The 23294-nt window shown below is 40.7% G+C and overlaps 1 protein-coding gene across 5 annotated transcripts in view; it reads right to left on the bottom strand.

Annotated features, from left to right (window-relative positions):
- The window catches only part of TULP4 (TUB like protein 4), a 224972-nt gene that overhangs the window by 68786 nt on the left and 132892 nt on the right, over window positions 1–23294 (bottom strand). For all 5 annotated transcript variants that reach the window (XM_077898513.1, XM_077898548.1, XM_077898530.1 and 2 more), the window contains one exon: window positions 8334–8462. In XM_077898513.1, the coding sequence (XP_077754639.1) occupies window positions 8334–8462 (129 nt within the window). The remainder of the gene's footprint in view (window positions 1–8333; window positions 8463–23294) is intronic.

The raw sequence follows: 23294 nt of genomic DNA, 5'->3' as shown, positions 1-23294 counted from the left end.
CAGGGATCCCTGATAAAAATATTTAAAGAAGAGTATTAAAACTCGTCTTTAAATGCTTGATAGAATTCCTCTGTGAAGCCAACCGGCCCTGGGTTTTTGTTTGTTGGAGTATTTTTTATTATGGATTCAATTTCTTTGCTGGTTATCAGACTGTTTAAATTTTCTATTTCTTCCTGTTTCAGTTTTGGTAGTTTATGTTTCTAGAAATTTGTCCGTTTCTTCCATTTGTCCAAGTTTTTCATAATCTTCTAATTGTTTATATTTCTATGGTGTTAGTTTTTGTCTTCTCTCATTGTAATTTTATTTACTCTACCAAGCCCTTTCTCTTTTCTTTTTGGGAAGTCTGGCTAGGTGTTTAACAATTTTTTTTCAAAGAACAAGCTCCTGGTTTCCTTGCTTTGTTCCATTGTTTTTTGTTTTCACATGTGTGAAGTTCACATGTGTGAAGCACTTAGCAATGCACTGACACTTGCTTTTCAAATGGTATCATTTATTTCTGCTCTAATCTTTATTATTTCCCTTCTGCTCGCTTTAGGCTTCAATAGCTGTTCTTTTTCCAGGTCCTTCAGGTGTACGGTTGTTTGAGATTTTTCTTACTTGGCCTGTATTGCTATATAGTGCCCTCTTAGGAGTTCTTTGGCTGCAAACTCAAAGGTTCTGGATCATCATGTTTTCATTTTCATTTATTTCTATGTATTTTTTAATTTCTTCTTTAATTTCCTGGTTGACACATTCATTCTTTAGTAGCATGTTATTCAACCTCCATGTATTTGTGGTCTTTCCAAATTTTTTCTTATACCTGACTTCAAGTTTCATAGTGTTATGGTCAAAATATATGTGTTGCATGATCTCAATTTTTTTGTACCTATCGAGGCCTGATTTGTCATCTAGTATGTGATCTACTCTGGAGAATGTCCCATGTGCACTTGAAAAGAATGTGTATTCTGCTGCTTTAGGATGAAATGTTCTGAATATATCTGTTAATCCCATCTGGTCCAGTGTGTCATTCCAAGCCATTGTTTCCTTGTTGATTTTCTGCTTAAATGATCTGTTCATTGATGTAAGTGGTTGTTAAAGTCCCCTACTATTACTGTATTATTATCAATGAGTTCCTTTATGTTTGTTATTGTTTTATATATTTGGATGCTTCCAAGTTGGGTGCATAAATATTTACAATTGTTACATCGTCTTGTTGGATAGCCTCTTTTTATTATGATATAGTGCCCTACTTCAACTCTTGTTACGGTCTTTGGTTTAAAATCTAGTTTGTTTGATATAAGCATTGCTACTCTGGCTTTGACATCATTTGCATCATAAATCTTCTCTGTTCCCTCACTTTCAACCTGCAAGTATCTTTAGGTCTAAAATTAATCTCTTGTAGGCAACATATAGATGGGTCTTATTTTTCATGCATTTTGATACCCTAGGTTTTCTGATTGGAGCATTTTCTTTTTAAGTATTTTATTTATTTACTTATGACAGAGAGAGAGAGAGGCAGAGACACAGGCAGAGGGAGAAGCAGGCTCTATGCAGGGAGCCCGATGCAGGACTCGATCCTCGGTCTCCAGGATCACACCCTGGGTTGATGGCGGCACCAAACTGCTGGGCCACCGGGGCTGCCCTGGAGCATTTTTAAAAAAGATTTTATTCATTTATTCATGAGAGACACAGAGAGAGAGAGAGAGGTGCAGACACAGGCAGAGGGAGAAGCAGGCTCCTTGCAAGGAGCCCAATGTGGGACTCGATCCTGGATCCTGGGATCACCCCCTGAGCCAAAGGCAGACACTCAACCGCTGAGGCATCCAGGTGTCCCTGATTGGAGCATTTAATCCACTCACATTCAGTGTAATTATTGATAGATAGGTACTTAGTGCCATTCTATTACTTGTTTTGTTGTTTCTGAAGATTTTCTCTTGTCTTTTCTAGTCTCTGTCACTTTTGATGCTTCCTCCCCATTTAGAGAATCTCCTTTCATATTTCTTACAAGACTGGTTTAGTGGTTACAAACTCTTCTAGTTTTTGTTTGTCTGGGAAGCTCTATCTGCCTTCTATTCTGAATGATAGTCTTGTTGGATTGAGTATTCTTGACAGCAGATTTTTCTCATTCAGCATGTTGAACATATCATGTCACTTTCTTCTGGCTTGCAAAGTTTCTGTGGAGAGATCTGCTACTAACCTTATGGGTCTTTTCCTTTTCAGTTAGGGACTTCTTTTGTCTCACTGTATGCTGTATGCACTCGGCTGCTGTGATTTGGCTGCTCTATCCCTCAGGTCCTTCTACAGAGGCTCGCCTTGCTTACAATGGACAGTGTTTGGATCTTGGCCAGAGTGTGGTGAGTTTTAAGTAGGTGTACTCTAACGTGCTTGTTAATGAGACCAGATGCTACTTCCACTAGAAAAGAGGCCTTGTAGAACTCTATGGTGGGTAGACACGGTGTGTGTGTGGGTTTCTGCTGATCTTCTGGGGAAAGGGCCCAGTTTGCTGGCCATTAGGGACATTTGCCCAAAAAAAACAGTACCAACACAGCACAGGGGGCAGGACTTGGTGTAAAGAGGTTAGTCAAGCAGTGTTGGCACTATGCTATTTACTGAGGTTGGTTTATACAGAGAAGCAGGGGAGGGGGAATGGGCATCAGCCAGCATCTTTGTCCTGGGAGGGGGAGTCTGTGCTTGCTGCTCTCAGGGAAGCCCTGCCAGAAGAGCACATCATTTCCTATCGTGTCCTAGGCATTTTTCATATCTCTGTTTTCACATGGTCTGTCTCCAGATTGCTTGACTGCCTGGAGCAGTGCAGTGCACTTTGGGCTCTATCCCAGCCAAACCAACTGACTTTTCAAACTCTAAACTTTAGGGACCTGGTGAGGGAAACCTGCATGGGTCTCCTGGGGGAGGGCCTGACTGTGCTGGGATGATGCAGGTTTGACCCAGAAGGGCAGTCATGCCAGAGCACAAGGGTATGGGATTTGGAGCAAAGCAGGCTACAGAGCCAGTGTCCGGGTTAGCCACCCTCAGCAGGTGTCTCTGAGCTTATGCTGAGGGGTGGGGAGGGAAATGGGACCTGTCAGCTTTTTTGTCCCTGGAGAGGCAATGCCAGCTCTCATCAATACGCTGCAAGAAGAAGGGATAGTCTCTCTCTGTGCCTCTTAGGTGAGCCTCAGATCCTGCCATCTGTCCTGGGCTACCTGCCTGCCTGCTCTGCAGGAGGAGGGCAGCACCCTCAGGGCTCTATCCAGCCATGCCACAACCTCTAAAACTTCAGTCTTTGAGCCCCCTGGTTGCAGAAAATCATGAAAACCAGTCCCTCCCATTTTCCCAGCCAATGGCTTGGGAGAAGTGTTCTCTTTGTATGGTCCACTCTCCTCTTTCCCATTTTTCACTACAACCAGTCTCTCTCACCTCTGCAGCACCAGCAATCTGTTTCTACTCCAAACCATGTCTCCACACTTCCTATCTTTCTTGATGTGGCCTCTTCTAATTGTGTAGTTTATTCTGTCAGTCCTCAGGCTGATTTCTTGGGTATTCAAAATGATTTGATTGATAGTGATTTAGCTGTGTTCGAGGGATGAGGCAAGCCTAGGGTCCTCCTGCTACACTACTATCTTAGCTCCACCCCATCACTACTGTATTTATTGAAAAAAACCCCATGTATAACTGGCCCTGTGCAGTTCAAACTGCAGTTGTTTAAGGGTCAACTACATGTATAAATATCAAATTGTTATTCTGTATACCTGAAACAAAAATTGTTATATGTCAGTTACATTTCAATTAAAAAAAATATGACTATTGTTGCCCCCACTGAATTATCTTTTAAGTACCTTTGATTACCTGGTAATATCTATAGTTATGCCTACCTTTCCATTCATAAAACTGTTTTAAGTTGCTTTTACTTGGAAATGTTTAACTTTCTTTAAAATTGTTGACATTACTGGATATATGATATTTCAGATAAAAATAAATGGACAAACACTAAAAGACAAAAGGACATGAACATCTACTGTTTTCCCAGCAGGTGTTATAGTTTGTGTTCAGTGGTTAGCATGTCTCCACCATGACAATGGCATGGATTTGTGAGACAGTTCTTGAACAGCTGGTCTGAGGTTACTGAAAAAAGTTGTTTGCTTAGGGTAAACTCAAAACCTTGGTTTCACTGACCCTGTGTTTCAACTAACTACACTAGTTTTTCTTAAGAAACTTAAACACATTTTTTAGAGATAACACACTAATTCTGCTATAAAATTTAAAGTCTTTGCATTTTGCAAAAGTAATGCCATTTATTTATATGTACTCTCACTAATTTATCTTGGGAGAGATTTATACTCTTTTTAAAAAGATTTCTTTTTAGAAATTATCTTACTAGAGGGTGGAAGGGTATGGCCAGTGAAAAGAAGCTTCCCCAAGACATCACCAGTCATGCTGTCAGAGAAAATGATAACAAAGGATGTTTCCATGAACTCATTGGGTTTATTAAATTAGGTCAACATAGAGTGATAAGAATATGCCACAATTGGAAAAAGAGAGACAAGGGAACTGATACCTAGTGCTGTAAAGAAAATAAGCAGGAAGCCCTCCTCCTTCTGGTTGCCTTTGGATGGCAGAGGGCTATGTGCTCTTGCCTCACTAAGCACGTCATCAGACATGGATTAACTGCGTCTGAGCACCAGCCTGGTCAGATCTCAGCCCGAGGCAGTTTTCATCACAACGGCCAATGGCTGTGTGGGGCACAGCCATCCTTGGTGACTAATCCTATACAATAACGCATGCACTGTTCCAGACTCACTTTTGAAATAAAGGATTCATAATCATTTCCCGAAAAGGAAATTGTTAAAGCATCACTTAGCTTTTGCCAAATGTTTGATTCCTTTGTGACAGTGCAAGTCAAACTGTGCAACATGGTGTCAGTTCCTCTCAAAGTATTATTTTTCTCTGAGTAGATTTCAAGGATCCTCCTCTCCCAAGCCACATAACTGTCCTTCCTCCTGCCAGGTACTGTTTCAGGTACACAGACAGCCACTACTTTAACCAGTGATTCATTGTCACCAAGGCACGATGTTTCTTCACTCAGGTAAGTTCTGATGCAACACAATTCAAAGCAACCAAACCTTCCTCAGATAGAAGCATTTACTGCTGATAACTGCTCAGTGGGTTTCAAGGTTTGCAGAATCAGAGTTCCAAGCGGCACAATTAAATAAAAATCCACATCAGATTACATATAGTGATTACTTTTCAAACATGGCAGAGACAGGCATTTGTAAAATTCTAGGAGCTTCCAAGTGTTCTATGGTTCCTGTAAGTTTATTCACCTGCAGGTCCAAATTCGTCCTTCCTTTCTTATTTCTAAAATGTTTTGTCCCAAGTTCTCAATGAAAGGAAAAGCTGAGGAATATGGTGGTAGTGGAAATCACACAGCTGCTATATGGAAATGACAGAAGGTTCCGTCCTCAGAGATTGCCGTCAGGAGAAAACAGTGTGGTGGTAGCGATGCTTGGCTGGTGGGGCTGGACTCTTTAATGGTAATGAAGTCTGAGTTCTTTTGGATATACTATGAATATATGCATTTCTGCTACAGAGAAAAAAGCTTCATGTCTGGGAAGGAGACAGTGTGACAGAGATTATCTGAACTCAAACCTAGGCTCAAATTCTGCTTTACTACCCATGAACTTCATTGGGCAACTTACTCAACTTCCCTGACCTGAGACTGGCATCTGCCCAGTAGGGTTCCTGTGGAGACTGAGTGACAACATATGAAAACGACAGGAACTTAGAGTTTGTCCTAGCTCTTCTTCATAGTCTTTCTCAGTGCAATGCTTTAGAGACTTTCAGTCGTCCAAAGTCTGAAGGCAAGTCTGACTCGATCACTGAGGAAAAAGAGTTCCCACTCTGGTGAAAGGAGAATTAGAGCATTTTAGAGACCCTTACAGGAGAATTCAGAGAAGTCCCCACTTTGCAGAAAACCACAAAGTGCTGCTGCCTCAAGGCCGAAAGCAGTCTTGGTGAAGACATCATGACAACTATCTATTTATATATTTAATTTTTAAGAGCTATATCAGTAATTTAAAAAATTTTTTTTAAGTTCAATTTGCCAACATATAGTATTAACATCTAGTGTTCATCTCATTGTGTGTCCTCCTTAATATCCATCACCCAGTTACCCCATTCCCCCACCCACCCTCTCTTCTGCAACCCTTTGTTTCCTAGAGTTAGGAGTCTTTCATGGTTTGTCTTCCTCTCGAATATTCCCCACTCAGTTCCCCCCTTCCCTTATGGTCCCTTTCACTATTTCTTATATTCCACATATGAGTGAAACCATATAATTGTCTTTCTCCAACTAACTTATTTCACTCAGCATAATACTCTCCAGTTCCATCCATGTCAATGTAAATGATAAGTATTCACCCTTTCTGATGGCTGAGTAATATTCCATTGTGTATATATACCACATCTTTATCCATTCATCTGTCAAAGGACATTATGGCTGCTTCCACAGCTTGGCTACTGTAGACAATGCTGCTATGAATTGAAAACTGGAGTGCAGGTGTCCCTTCATTTCACTACATCTGTATCTTTGGGATAAATACCCAGTGACTATTTTTTTTTAAAGAGTTTATTTATTTATTCATTTATTTAAGAGAGAGGGCACACTTAAGTTGGGGGAGGAGCAGAAGAGGAGGGGCAGAGGGAGAGAATCTCAAGCAGACTCCCTACTGAGAGCCCAACACAGGGCCCCGACCTCTCAACCTCACATCACGACCTGAGCCAAAACCAAGAGTCAGATGCTCAACCAAGTGAGCCACCCAGGTGCCCCAACATTATGGCTGCTATTTAAGGGCAGGTACATTCTGTGGTCAGGGGCTACGAGGTCGTAGTCCCTCATTACACTATAGGCACTACAGCAATATGTGATGACAAATACCAAGTACAGACAGTGTCAGAAGTATTTACTATATTTAATCTTATTTAATCCCTCCAGTGATCCTCTAAGACAGGCAGCATTAGAGTCCCTATGCTACAAATGAAAAGACTGAGACACAGAACCTAAGTATCTCCTACTAAGAAGTCACAGAGTGAGACTCTTGGTCTGTGTGGTCTGACTCTGGAGCTCTTGCTCTTGACCCACAATGTCTACCCTCCGCGAAGCATGAACTTCTCATGGTCATAGGGATTTCCACCTCTGTGGCTCTATTTCAAGATGGCCTGTTAGAGTAACAGGGTAGGTTCTACTTCCTTTCACTCCATGGAGGTATACAGGGAACAGGTAAGGCCTTTTCATAGTCAGTCAAAATTATTACATTTCCTCTACCAAATAGACTCACACAAAAGAGAATGTTCTATTTTACCCAGAGGTAGATTTGTCTTCTGTGAGGATAACTTACAAAGACCCTTCGCGTAACAGTAACTGCTAATAGTATCTTTGTTCCTTGTAATTCTGTGTCAGTTCACTGGGCATATCTTTAAAACTGGGAAGCTCATAGCTTATTTAAACAACAGATGGGAGCAAAGAGAGTGAGAATCCACTTCCTGAGAAATGTATAAGAAAGGCAGTCACAGAGAAACCATTCCTGGAGTGGTAAAACAGTCTAAGAAAGCCCTCATGGAGAAAGGTCCCCTGAGGACTTTGTTCTGAAGCCACAGTTCTGTTAAATCCTCAGGATGCGACATGTGTCCTTAATTTCACGAGACGAGACGAGGAGCTCCATGTGGCCCATCATCACAGGGGGAAGAGAGAAGAGCCAGATCTGTACCATAAACCAGAAGAATCTCTGGAGCAGCTTTAAAAATAGCACAGCTCAGCAGGGAGTCCCTGGAGCGCCTGTTCTCCTCAGAGCAGAAACAAATTTGTATCAGAAAGGAAGAGCTGAGGGATGACAACAGGTGGCCACGCTAATTGAAACCTGACAGAAGAGAGTGTTAAAAACTCAGCTTGACGAGTAGGTTGTGAGAACAGTTCTTGTGGAGCTCCCTGCTAGAGAACTATGAAGATTACAACACAGGGAAGATACCTTTCAAAGGGAGCAAAAAAGTGATATGCCATAAGCACTTCAGAGGATCCAAATTTAACATGTCATCACAACAATGAATGGTAAAAAATGATTTCACAGATTTAATTAAAGCTTAAAACTTGGGAGAGTTCTCATAACAGCAGAATAGTTGAATAGAGAAGTATGATCTTTCTCTTTTTATAAAGTGATATACTCAAGAGGAATGAAAAGCAGGATTCTAGTTTTATTTATTTCCACTCCACCTATTTCTAGAAAAAGCTTCCACTTGCCCAGGAATACGTGCTCGGCATTCTCTCTCCAGCAATGTCTCACTGGAAGAGGCTCCTGCCCACTCACCTGAGCCCCTCGGTCGTTGACCAATTCCACAGACCACCTCCCTTCGTACTGAATCCACACAAATATCCCTCCATCTGCGTCACACGTGGCCAGCTTCTGGTATGGCTCATTCCACCTCACCAGCACAACCTAGAAAATAACCAAGAAGATATTTACCACAGGGAATGAAGCAGTGGGCCAGGACTATGTCTCTAAGGAGACAGACTTCAGAACTAAAGGGAAGTCATTGTCAAGGGGAATGAATGGCTGAAGGCAGGTGTGGGGATTAGCAGAGGGGAAAGGACACAGTCCACAGGTGGTGGAATTACAGGGAACCAGACCCTCCCATGACAAAGCTTCCTGACATATGGCAGACACCTGAGCAAACAATAAACTGTGGCACAAAAATGCCCATTGCCCAAAAAACAGAAAAGACCCAGAGCCCATCCAGACCCAGTCCTGCCTCTCACAAGTCCAAGAATAATAGTTCAGCATTTAAACAATTCAGAAAAAATACAGTTGAAATGTCTAAGCTATTTACTACTTATCACAGAGGAAATACAAAGAAATTATAAGCTTCAAAATTTGTGAGTATAACAACTTAATTTTTTAATTTGAAAAATGATCCTGGACAAATCACTTTCATCTTTCTCAACTATCACTCCCTCATTCAAAAGGTGGACCTTCTGTAGGTGGTTTGTGGGATTAGGTAAATGCCCAAGGAGCCTGAAGGCAGGGCTCACAGAGCCCAGTAAAACCTGTAAGTACATACACAGGACTGACTGTGAAGTGGTCCTGGAAGCCCATGAACCACAAAACCAACACCCTGCCTTCACTGTGGTAAACATTCCCCAAGTGTTCACCGGCCTATGCTGGTGATCATGAGGAATTCATTCAGTCAGACATTCAGTTTGTAATTCCTAGGTTCACACTGTGTGACACTCTATGACCAATGCCCAGGCGGGGAACACTAGACCCCATGCTGGGGAAGTTTAAAGTCCATCTGGGAGTCAGAATATCCACTGATGCACAGACATATACTAATGAGTGTCAGCCAAATGAGCACTGTCATTAACCAGCAAGAGCACAGCTGCTATTTGTAAAAAAGATCTGAATCTCCCATCTCCCTCCAAGACTTCATGTCCAGTAAAACAACCCTGGTGAACATGCAGCACCTGTATAAATGGTCTCCATGTGTCCTGTGTCCAAACTACAGGCTAACACAAAAGTGCTTTTGCCTCTCAAACGTGTGTCATGGGCACACCGGATTTTAAGTCTTTCAGTTGATTTTCAGGTACCAGAGAGCTGGAGAGGCCTCCAGCTTTGGTTGGCCACACTTGGTGGCATCAGCACTTGTTGCAAGATGCGTAATAAAATTCAAGAGGAAATTATTACCCCCCTGAAAGGATATTGTAGCTCTTTTTGAAACCTCTGCAAAAAATCAAAGATGGTTGTAAGGTTGCAACCCTTTGAGACCCGGTGATCACCAGACAAATCTCACCTAGTTGATGGCTTCCCCTGCCAGAGTCAGCTTTCATGGGTGCGGGTGCCAACCACACCCTCAGCGGCCCCAATCCCATTTTCTCTTTGCTGGCCCTGCTGCCTCACTCTGCTCACAACTCCACAAGCACAGCATGTCCTCCATCTCCTCCAGAACTACTGGCTTACACGCACGCCTCCCCACTGAGCTATGCCCCTGGAAAGGGACAGAGGTGAGCCCATCTTTGAATCCTGACACACAGTCATTCTGAATGTATTATGTCAAAGAGTGATATATAATTAGAAGTTATGATCCTTACTCAATTATATCTTTGAATTTTTTTTATATCTTTGAATTATAAAAGATTATTAAAAACTATGTCCAGAAGGTTATTTTCAAGGTCCAACAGCCAGCACTGTCTGCCTCCCTCCCTATTATGAAGTGTAGGTGCTGAGGAGATTAAGACTTTTCTGCACTCAGGGAGTTCAGTTCACTAAACAGACATAATATAGCGCTCTAAATGCAGTTACAGAGTTGTGAACATACAAAGGAGGGGGTCTTAATACAGGTGGATTAGGGAAGGGGGACAAATCCAGATTGATTTTTTAAAGTCCAGTTTCTTATATTCTCTATTTAAAAAATAAATAAAAATAAATTCTTTATCCAAATTACTGATAGAAGTTTTAAAAAAAGCCCAGTAATATCATCAACAATAAGAGTCTCTAGATGACACTGAATGTGTCATAAAATTTATAATTTCCAAACAGTTAGTAAAGGCCAACTTCATACACTTCTTTCAGATCCAATGATGATTTGTCCCAAGCACAGCAATCCACAAACATGTGTGTGGCTACAATTTGGTTCTTAAAGACATACATTCATTGTTTAAGCCCACAATCACTAATGTACTTCAGAATGGCCACCACAGGAGGGAATATGACAAATAAGTGCAGTTTTTAAATTATTTCCTTAGGTTAACACAGAGCCCATTCATCTGCTATGACCTCCCTAGAGATAACATTTGATGACAAGATATCTTATTGTACAAAATAAATATTGGCCACATTTTCTATACTTCTGCCTTTCTGCCTTTAACATCCATTGCCAGATATGATTTAATATTAAGTTAGCATCAATAACAAAACCCTTCTTCTTCATGAAAACAGCCTGCGGAGTCATAGCATGACACAGACACAAAAGAGCAAAAGCAAAAAAATATTTTAGTTATTTTTTACTTTACAGATTCCTTGGTCTTATGACAACACAGTAGTAGTTGTTGAATAAAAGAAAGGGTTTACAGATTCAATTTCATCTTTTTGTAATTCTTGATCAGTGCAGATGCAGCAGGAGACGAAAACGTAGTCCCCACTCACACACCTTTGCTGTGAATTCTAACCAGTGTAGCTAAATAGGTGAGTAGCGCCCCTAAATTAGAGAATAGAAATCTTTCCAGTGATTCTTGGTTTAAAAATAAAGTCAAACCACTAATGTTGTTTGCCTGGATTAGAATTCTCATTTCCTTTCTCGTCTACAATTCATAGCAGCTCGCCTTATCTCCCAGCAGCTTATTTCCTGTTCTCCAAATCCTTCCAGTCTGGTTGGCAATGTCAGGACATACCAGAGCACTGAGAAACTACCAACCAGGGGTCCAGTCACCCACATTATGTGGCGGGGTGCTCAGCCTCTGCCCAGGCATTCTGAGGCAGAGCTCCCCTTCTCTTTTAAAGGAAATGGGGCTCCAGTTTACTCTGGGCACAAAAGAGGTAGGGTGTTAAGGGCACTAGCTGAAGGGTGTGTTCTACTAAAAAGTCAGAAGATAAGCTAAATATTAACGCAGGTTTTTGATTATTCAAGAAAATGCAAGCCTGTTGCTCTCTCATTTCATAGCTATTAATTGCTATTGCTATTAATAAATATTTCTTGAGGACTATTAAAGGTACAAAAATCTACATTAAAAATATGGCAGGTCTGATGATGGTCTATTTGGGATATAATCTAATGTTCTAAATAAGTCACTTCATTTCCTACACCCCATCTATTTTTAGGGAGAATACACAAGTGTTAGTTAACCCATCTCAAGGATGTTCATCTTTTCAGGCAGAAACCCTTCAAATGATGTTGGGAGATATGTATAATTATATTTTATAGAAATATACAGGAAATCACCTCAATGAATGACCAGTACCACCAATGTTTGGAAATATTTCCCTCAACCTAAACAGAATGTAATTTGATGAAAGCTAAATATAAATAGATCAAGTAATAAATCCCTGTGATTATCACCATTCAGTTCTTCTTATTCCGTAATTTTTGTTAAGGGAAACAGAAATAAGTTCAATTGTGCCAGTTTATGTTTAAATACATTTAGTAAAACAAAACGAGTTTTAGAAACGATATAAACTTTAGATACATTTAGTCATTCTAACAAAGAACCAAAAGCTTCTTAAAACAGAAGCTGGAAAAAACTCAACAGGCACAGTGGTTTTCCAGCCTGATGCCCACCAGCACAAAGATCCTTGAATGGCTCTGGTGGGAGCGCAGACTCTGGATCCGAGTTCTGGCCTTGCCGCTCACCAGGGCAACCTGCTGACTGGCTTGGGGTCCTCTTCTGCCCATGGGGTAACAGCAGCACATCCTTCTAATGTGTGTGAGGAGTATGTTGAGAAAGGACGTTAGCGTGGTGCCAGACACAGGGCAAACACCTGCTCAGTGAGAGCTCCAGGTTATTCAAGTGTGAGCTAAAACTTTCAGAATATAGAGACTAGTTCAGCACAGTATTTATGTGTATAGTTTCCTCTTCTTTGACAGACGATAAATGGTTGGAAAGTCAGTCCCTCTTCCCAGACCTACCTCCTGCGGCTTGCCCCACCTAATTCTGTACCTAACAAATAACTACCACCACACACTTTCTGGCACCTTTGGCGTAAAATAACCCTCTGCCCTTTGACACTGATGGGAATGCCTTCATTCCAACAGTTCTCTCTTAAAAAAAAAAAAAGAAAAAAAAAAGATTTTATTTATTTATTCATGAGACACACACAGAGAGAGGCAGAGACACAGGCAGGGGAGAAGCAGGCTCCCCACAAGGGGCCTGATGTGGGACTCGATCCCGGATCCCAGGATCATGCCCTGAGCCAAAGGCAGACACTCAACCGCTGAGCCACTCAGGCGTCCCTCCAACAGCTCCCTCTTGCCACTACTGCAGTACCTTCTACACTGCTCACGCTCTGCATTTACTCCCTCAAACATCTCAGTTCCTCATCGGCTGAGAATTTCTTTGCTTTCATGTTCCTGGAGCCCAGCACTGCGCCAGGCACACAGTAGGCATTCTACAAATCTTTCTAAACTAAACTATTCCTGAATGGTGATCAGCCATATTTCTGTAGATTTAATTATATTCTCTCTCAACAATAAGATGTTAAGATTAGTTCAAATGAGGGGAACTGGGGGGCTTAGGTCATGATCCCAGGGTCCTGGGATTGAGCCCCACTTCAGGCTCCATGCTCAGTAGGGAGTCTGCTTCTCCATCCTGCCCTATGCTCATGTTCTCTCTTGCTCTCAAATAAATAAATAAGATCTTTAAAAAAATCAAGTTAAGGCTAATTCAAATGAGACTGCTTTGGTAACGGCTTGTGACAAAAATTCACAAAATTCATACAATTCATCCACTTAAAATGTACAATTCCATGGTTTTACTCTATCTATAGAGCTGTGCAACCATGATCACAATAAGTTTTAGAACATCTTCACTGACCCCCAATAGGACCTCCAGCCCTAGACAATCACTAATTTTCCCTCCGTCTTTACTGATTTGTCTATCTGGACATTTCATATAAATGGAATCATACAATATGCAGCCTTCTGTGCCTGGCTTCTTTCACTCATCATGTTTTCAAGGTTTATCCATGCTGTAAACATACAACAGTATTTACTTCATTTATATGGCCAAATAATATTCCATTGTGTGGACACATCACACTGTATCCATATACTCACTCAGCTGATAAACATCTGGGTTGTTCCCATCATTTGGGTATTATGAATATTTCTATGAATATTTCTATACAAGTCTTTGTATGGACACGTGTTTTCCTCTTTTGGGGTATATGCCTGGGAGTGGAGTTGCTGGGGCAAATGATAATTCTATGTTTACCTTCTTGAGGAACAGTTTTCCAAAGTGGCCACACTAACTTACATTCCCAGCACCACTAGGGTGGTGAAGATTCCAATTTCTCCATATTCTTTTCAACACTGCTATCGTGTCTTTTTTAGTATAGCCATCCTAGTGAATATGAAGTGGTTGTGATTTGCATTTTTCTGATGGCTAATGACGTTGAGCATCTTTTCAAGTGCTTATTGGGCATTTATGTATCTTTTCTGAAGAAACGTCTATTCAGATTGTTGGCCCTTTTTTATTCAGTTGTCTTTTTTTCTTATTGAGCAGGGGAAGTTTTTCTCATTAAATCCACTGAAACACCGACAGTATTTTTAAAAAACTTCAACTTTTATTTCTACATAATCTTACCTCTCTCACTTAAATGTCCACAATCCAGTCCTCATTCATGCATTCATTCAGTTTGTCAACAAAGAACTCCAGAAGGAAATGTAGCAAAGACAATAAAGGAATTCAGAGAACACAGGGCTGAGGTCAGAGCCTGGAATCCAGGGACCATGGGGCCTCCACACGGTTCTGAACGGGAATGTGTTAGGGGATGACTTTCTCAGGTCCAGCCTCTCTAAGACACTCCCCAGGAAACTCATAGCTACACCTTTCTTCCTGATGTTTTCCAAATCTTCTTGTTAGGAAATAACACATCTTTTCATTAGATAGCATTTATATTTTTCAGGCAGGGCTGCATTATGAAAAATGACTCTACCAGGTCTCCTGATAGAAATGCAAAACACCATCTCGGCCTTCTCATCCACTCAGTGGCCGTAGCAGTCTTCCATAAAAGTGATATATTAAAGCAATCTATAGGAAATCCAACATGTAGCCCCTTCATCTCCTGACCACTTTCAGGCACCGATTTGTACATACCTCAAAATTCAGTGGCAAGAATACTCTGGATGGCTCTAACTTCCATCCTTTCCCATTCAATCTCAGCTGCCAATTTCTGAGCAGAAATTTTACTGGAAAGGATGTTCAATCACAAACACTACTGACTGAGGTTTCAAAGCCCTTACCATGAGGAACTAGCATGTTTTTTTCCAGCATCATGTCCCACTTACCTCACGTAAATCTTGGTGAAGACGGGAGTTATTGGCTTTAGCCAATTTAGTGCTAACACAATGATTCAGTTTCACAACGAAGAAAGGGAGGTTAATGCGGTGAAGCAGCCTCCCTGAGATCACATAGCATGTTCAAGATAGGTAAGGGTCCAGGCAGAGCTGCAGTCTCCTTGCCTATTCTGGGCACTTGTCTCCATTCCCAAGGTCAAACAAACTGGCCCGTAGTCATCTAACACTCGGGACCACCTGAGTGCTGCTCACCGGAACACACACAGATGGAAGAGATGCCCTGCCCTCAAGGAGCACATGAGGTACTGCTCAGAGAAGCCATCTCATTTTTTCTTTCTTAATAAGCATGTACTCTTGCTTTCACACCTCTGAGATGCATACATTTCTGAAAAACAACTTTTATAAAAAGTTCTAGTTCTGATAGAAGAAAACAAAAACTATACTAAGAAGCAATAAACTAAAATGTTAGCATTGGGGGATTACATCTTCCCCCACATTTTGCCACAATGAACAAATTCCAGCTTCTCATTCTCCCTTGATGGGAAATTTGAACCATTTCTTTTAGCAGTAATAATAATCAATACTTTGCATCCTTTCCCTATACATTAGCTTATTTTATCTTTGCAAGTATCTTAGAAGAAGGTATTACCATTAATATAACCTCTCCATTTTACAGATTAAAGAGTGAGAGAAGGTGGAAAATTCTCCAGACTTCTTCTTCTTTTTTTTTTTTTTTTATTGGGCAGTATTTATAATATATATAAAAGTTTTTTTTTTAATTCACCTCAAAGTATTCTCCTCATTCAGCTTAGGAAAATACTAGCAGGACTATTTGAATAACCCTGTGTGTTTTTCCCACACCTCAGCCCTTCCTCCTCTAAGAAAAAACTGCTTTCTTGGGTAATTCATGTTTTTAATTCACAAGCATTGTTATATTTATATATTATATAAATGTATCTTCACATACTTTCTTTTTAAATTTTAAATATTTCAGAAAAATTTTAGCATATACCACAGAAATGCAACTGGGATGATAACCTTCCATATGCCACCATCCAGCTTCAAAATGAACATTTATGCATGTTTTTAAGCTTTAAAAAAACTGTTTTTTAACTCAGTGTCATGTTGTGAGGTTCACCCCTGGAGGACAGCTCTAACTCATTTATATTCACTGTGTGAATACACAATTTATTTATTCATTCTCTAGCTGATAAACATTTAGGCTGTCTTCCTTTTTCCTTCCTGCTTTTGCTAGCGATGCTGCTTCTAGACACTCTGCTGCCAGCCCCCCTGTGAGCAAGGGCAGTTGGGGTAAGTGGATTAAAGGTCACATGCACCTCCACCTTTCCAGAGCTCCCAGGTTAACTTCCACAGAGCCCAGAATGGTTTATGACCTATCAGCTCTTCACCTTCACCTTATATACTCACTACCATTGATAATGCCAGCCCCTTCAATTCTTTCCAATCCAACAGGTGTAAAATGATGTATCTCGCTTCTGGTTTTTATCAATCTCCACAGACTTAGTCTCTCCAGCTTGGGACTTCTTAGTTTCTTGCTCTGATAAGACACACCATGGTTGTTTCCTTCTCTCCGGTCTCCTCCACTGGGCTCGGGTGAAATAACTACTCCATGCCATGCCATTTCCCCACCAACTCTACCTGCCTTTGTGATTTCCTCCAAGGAGCAAGTGGTCTTGTGGATCCCGTAGTTACTACCAGGCATCTGCACCACCACCTACACTGTGAGGGCTGAGAGCAGGGCAGGCATAGCTAGTGCCCTTGAGAAGCATATACTGAAGCCCCTGGGAGACTGGGACAGGCTAGGAAGGTGGCTGATTCTGGCTGGCCAAAAGACGTGAGCCACTGAGGGTAAATTCAGGTAATTCCTGTGTATTCCTCTTCATTCCTTGTTCACAACGTGCTCTGGCTTGAAAAGTGAATTCTGCAGGGCTCACATGCCTGCAGAGGCCCTGAGACGGAGGCCACCTTGAGGTTGCCAAGGGGCAGCTGTGGCTTTAGATGGACTGATCTGGAAAGAGGCTGTAAAATCCAAACAGCTGACCCCAATGGGGCCACAAAGGGGCCTCTCCCACATGGACCTGCAGGTAAGCCCTGAGGCGGCTGGACAGCAAAACTAAGGGCTCTCTCCCGGGCTGCTGCCAGTGGGTCTCCTCCTCCACCCCTGGTGTGCTCATCACTTCCCTGAGCCTGGGCAAGGGAGGCAGCTACTTCCTGTCTGACACAGCACACAGACTCAGTGCCCGTCAGATGGGGCAGGGGACAGCAAGAGCACTCCTGCTGTGGGGACAGCTGCTACTGTGAGGCAGGCCCATACTGTCTGGAAAGGGGAGGTTTTGTTGTGGGAAAAGGACGAATGATAGCTAGCTACCACTAAATAGGGTGCTCTTCTCACTCCTCAAGAAACCCTCTATAACTTGGCATTTAGAGTCAGAGCCTGAGAAAAGGATTCTCTGCACTTAATGGTTTACTAGGGTGTTTCCTGAGTGCTTGAAGGAAGGGGTGTTGGTTGGGGACCCGCTGACTTGTCCTGATCCCAGGAGGGCTCTAAGGCATGAACTGCACCATAGGTGGTCCCACTTTGAGGCAGGGGGCAGCCTCTGTGTTCCCGTGGGTGCCAGCCTTGGCTGTTCTTCCCTCTCCATCCTCTGCTGGGGAGTGCCAGGGCTGGGTCATGACCCTTCTCTCTTCACCCTACATGATTTCCTAGTAATCTAGTCTCATCTTTATAGATTCTTTTTTTCTTTTTAATTTTTATTTATTTATGATAGTCAGAGAGAGAGAGAGAGAGAGAGAGAGAGAGAGAGGCAGAGACATAGAGGGAGAAGCAGGCTCCATGCACCGGGAGCCCGACGTGGGATTCAATCCTGGGTCTCCAGGATCGCGCCCTGGGCCAAAGGCAGGCGCTATACCGCTGCGCCACCCAGGGATCCCTCTAGTCTCATCTTTAAATCCAAGCATCAAGGACCTCCAATTCTTACTTTCAATCCCTTACTCCGCATCCTATCCAAGATCTCTACTTGGATGCCTAACAGACAACAAACTTAGTATCTCCCTAATGGTTCTCTGGACTGATCTTCCTGTAAGGCTGCTTCTCCTTAGTGCTCTTCACTCACATGAATGACCCCATCTGCTGCGTGAATCATAAACAGCCAAGCAGACTCCCTTCCCTGCCCCTCAGGGTCATAAACTGTGTGGGGCAGAGACATAGTGCTGATCCCCAAGCTAAGGCCAGGCTTCACATGGTGCTCATGTCCCCTCTGTTGTGGCGAAATAGTAAACCGAAGAAAAACAGTCAGTGTAAGACAGATCACTCTCAGCTTGATCTTTACCTCCCCAGTTCTAACAGTGGTAGTACAATATGTTTTTTAGATATGACTTTAACACTCATAAAAAAGAATTCCCTTGCCTAACTAGAAACTACAGAAACTCAAAGGAAGGAATTATAAATGCATTTGAAGACACTGATGCAATATATAAATATTAGTTCTTAAAGTTATTGCCAAAGGGTAAACAATTTGATCGATCTCTAAATAAACTTTAAATTTTAGATGAGTTTTAGATTTATGGAATAATCACAAAGATAACAGAGGTCCCACATGCTCCACAGCTAGGCCCCAATTACTAAATCTTGCATTAGTGTATTTGTCACTATCAGCTGACCAATATAGATAATTATGGACTAAAATCCAGACTTTATTCAACTTTCATTAATTTTAACCTAGTGTCCTTTATCTGTTCTTGGATCCCATCCAGAATACTGTATTTCATTGTCATGTCTCCTTAGGCTCCTCTTGACTATGACAGTTTTTCTGGCTTTCCTTGTTTTTGGTGACGGTGACAGTTTTAAGGAGGACTCATGAGGTATTTTGTTGAATACCCCTCAATTGAGATTTCTCTGATGTTTTCCCATTCTAGGGAACAGTTAAGGGTTTGGGAAGGATGACCATGGAGGTGAAGTGCCATTCCCATCACATCATTGGTTTATACTCTCAATATGACTTGCAAATGTTGGTATTAGCTTTATTCACCTGGCTGAAGTAGCATTTGTCAGGTTTCTTCACTGTCAAGTTACTCTTTCCTCCTTCCTCTTTCCACACTGTACTCTTTGGAAGGAAGTGACCATAGGCAGCCTACACTTAAGGAGTAGTGAATTATGCTCCACCTCCTTGAGGGAGGGGTATCTACATAAATTATTTATAACTTCCCTGCCTGGGAGATCTGCCTATTCTTCTCCATTTATTTAGTTATTTTATCAGTATGGACACATGGATAATTACTTTATAGTTTGGGTTATAATCTGTTACTATTCATTTATTTTGTTGCTCAAATTTTTCCAGCTTTGTCCACTGGGAACTATTTCAGTTGGCTCTTGTATCCCTTTGACATACTATCATCATTGTATATATTTGTTTTTTTTTGAGTATCACACCTTACTTTCTTACACTGCATAATGCTCTAGATTCATAGTTTATACTTCCTGTTCCAGTTCTTGAACTACATATTTCTTCATGGAGTATGGTTCCTTTTATTAGAAAATGGTATGAGAAACCAAGATGTGAGTGCTAAACCAAGATCTAGATGTGCTCATTATTGCTAGAATGGGTAAACAGCTTTTGATATAAAAAAAAATCAACATGTTACAAGCCTAGGACATCTAGTTATTCCAGAAGGCAAGGCAAATATTAAAAGGCCTAGAACTTGGGGTGCCTTGGTGGCTTGATCAGGTAAGAATCCAACTCTTCATTTCAGCTCAGGTCTTGATCTCAGGGTTGTGGGATCAAGCCCTGCATCAAGCTCCATGGTGGGTGTGAAGCCTGCTTAAGATTCTCTCTCTCCCTCTCCTGCTCCTTCCCCCACTCCCTAAAAGGCTAAAGGTCTCTGAAGGGTTTCTACTGACCAAGGATGGGACATTTTGAGAATAAAAAAAAAATTAATACAAGGCATCAAGACAATTATGCTAAAATTCATGTATGCTAAAATCCATTAGTTCATGATCTCAAAAAACAAAACAAAACAAAATAATCCTCACTGTTAACCTCTGAAGAATGGTATAAGAACATATTACTCTGAAAATGGGTAAGCAAAGGGAAAAAAAAACAAACCTACACTTAGCCTGCCATTACTTGCAAACAATACCCCATAACAACTAGTTAACAAGGCAAATTTTTCTTGGTACGAGTATTCTAGTTAATAAAGAAGAAATGACAAAATTAGGATATCAGCATTTTGCAAGTACTACTGAAACAATGCCTCTAGGCAATGATTGTTAATGTCACTAAAATCATTAGGTAGAAGACTGATGAGACTATAGTATGAATATCCAAATAAAGACCCTTAACAAATTGATCAATTTTAACATCACAAAAAGGCAGAAAATCATATATACCTCCTGATGGCATACACGACATTCCCCATAAATTAGTACAAGAAAACCCCTCAAACTATAAGTTCCTAGACCTGTACAACTAGTATAAAAAAGTACAAAACACAGAAAAACATATCAAACAACCTCCTGAGGGGTTGTCATTAGGAAAATCTATTTACCTCATAGAATTTCTCATGTTTTGGATTTTCCTGATGCGAGGAAAACAATAAAGAGATGAGGAATCTATAGATTAAAAGATTTTTAAAAAGCATATTAACCTAATGCATGTAATGGACATTGTCCGGATCTGACTCTTACAAGTCAAAAACAAGAACAACCCAATCTTTTCTAAAAGGTAAAAGAGTTGGGGTGTCTGTGTGGCTCAGTCAGTTAAGTATGTGACTCTTGATCTCAGTTCAGGTCTTAATCCAGGGTCATGAGTTCAAGCCCCACGTTGAGCTCCATACTAGGTGAGGAGCCTCCTTAAATGAAAAAATGAAAAAAAGGTACAAGAGTTGAACAGACTTTTTACCAAAGAAAATATACAAATGGAAAATGAACATTAAAAGATGCTCAATATCATTAGTCTCTAGGAAATGCTAACTATAAGCACAGTAAGACAACTTGATACCTACTAAAATGACTAACATTAACTTCTGAGAATACTTTGCACTTCTGTGTTCAAATCCCAGCTTTTTTAAGTTCATCCTTGTACTCTACTGATATAAATAAAGGAAATATAATACCTGTTCTTCTGGTGTAAGTTTTTTTTTTTTTTTAAGGTTTTATTTATTTATTTGAGAGTAAGAGAGAGCAGGCAAGTGGGGAGGAATGGGGGACGGGGAAGGGACAAGCAGACTCTGTGCAGAGCTCCATCCGTGGACCAAGATCATGACCTGAGCCAAAACCAAGTTAGATTAGATGTTCAACCAACTGAGCCACCCCACCCATCTCCAGTGTAAATTTCGTTCAGTATTGTCAGGTCCAAGAGTGTCTTCCAATAGAAACACTAATGGTCTTGATTTTCTCCTGGTGGTGACAGAAAGCCACTTCAGGCTGTTATTGTTTTTAAAATACGTATACTTTATATAGATATCAGATAATTGTGATACATATTATACACAAAGTACTAAGAGTATTCTTTTTGAGGCTTAAGGCTGTATTTTAGTTAATATCCATTTAATCCTACAATAATGTGCCAGACAGTGCATCTCAGAAAGGGAATGACAAATATACCAGAATTATAAGGTTTAGGGGCTGAGGGGATAGATGAGATTTGAAAAAACATATTAAGTATAATTGCTTTAATTTGCTTTTAAAAATGTATTATTGAAATATAGAAAAAAAAGAAATATAGTAACATGCTTTAATAGATTTTTAGTCATTTCCTTTTATTATTTTTTAAAGATCTTATTCATTTATTCATGAGAGACACAGAGAGAGAGGCAGAGACACAGGCAGAGGGAGAATCGGGCTCCATGCAGGGAGCCCAACGTGGGATTCAATCCCGGGTCTCCAGGATCACGCCCTGGGCCGAAGGCCGCACTAAACCGCTGCACCACCTGGGCTGCCCAAGTCATCTCCTTTTAAAGTTCAAATTAATATTAAAGGAAGACGTAAGAGCTTTACTTTTAAAAAAGACATGAGTTTTAAGAAACGCTGGCTATCACATGGAACTAAACGTTACTTGTAAAATGGTAATTTACATGCATACACAGCTCAAAACTAGTGTCACATGCATCAATTTCAATTAAAACATTTTACTACTATTTTCTTGTACTCATATTTATCACTTCCCCAAAAAACAATTGTGAAACTATCTCACTGCATACCTTCAAATTAATTCCTCAATAAATAACACACATATCAGTTGGTAAGACAGACACAGTATCTGAAAAAAATTGAAAATGGAAAAGAGTGTGCTAAAATAAATTCTAACAGGTGTAGCATCTCACGTGATTTCAAGTTAGTATTCTGAATAAAAAGCATTAATCCCATAAAAATTAGCAAGTCATTGCTTTCTTAAAGTCATTATTGTCTACTAGCAAATGATACTCCCCACTCCTTACATTTAGATTTGATTCTAAGTTGTAGCAGGGATTCCAACTCAAATGAAGATCTTCACACAAACCTGGACTAGACGTAGGTAGTGTTAATTTAAACCAACAGATCTGTTAGTTTCCACAATATAACTCATACATTTTATTTACTCTTGAATTCTTTAAAACTCTTCTCAGTCTCTATAATAAATACAGAAAAGCATAAACTAAATTGTCAACCCACCATATTCACGGAATTTCAAGACATGCCAGAAAGCATCATCTGTTCTTTTCATCATACCTTGTGTTATCTAAGCTCCTGCTAAATCATATTTAGGATTCAAAATGTTCCATTCTAAAACAAGGGAGTGAACGTCCTACGCTTGGAAGGAAGTGGATAGATTACAAAAGGATCTGATTCTCAAAAGGACCCCATGGAACATAGTACCTGCAGCAGGCACTATCATCTTCACTTTGCCAAAAAAGGAAACAGATTCAGAGGGATGAATTGGCCTAAAGTACCCAATCAGCAAGGGGCAGAGCAGGGGCTAGGAGCCAGGTATTTCCATTTCTGGCCCGGGATTGTTTCCCTTCTCTAAAAATAAAGGAAGGCAGAATCACTTGACAATTCTGTTATTTGGGAACAACTACTCATCCTAGGAAAACTACTGTATTTGTGAGGAATGCTTAAATTGTTTGAATTAGAAAACTGAAATTTCTGGTATAGAACTTTTGATCATCCAAAATGAGCTATACAAAAATGTTCTGAAAAAACAAACAAACAAACAAACAAACAAAATAGAAAAAACCTCAGGGCAGAACTAGGAGACGTCAGCACA

Source organism: Canis aureus, chromosome 1 (genome assembly GCF_053574225.1).
Source record: "Canis aureus isolate CA01 chromosome 1, VMU_Caureus_v.1.0, whole genome shotgun sequence".
Taxonomy (NCBI): domain Eukaryota; kingdom Metazoa; phylum Chordata; class Mammalia; order Carnivora; family Canidae; genus Canis; species Canis aureus.
Note: the sequence above shows the minus strand (reverse complement) of the source record. Positions and strands in the feature narration are given on the sequence as shown.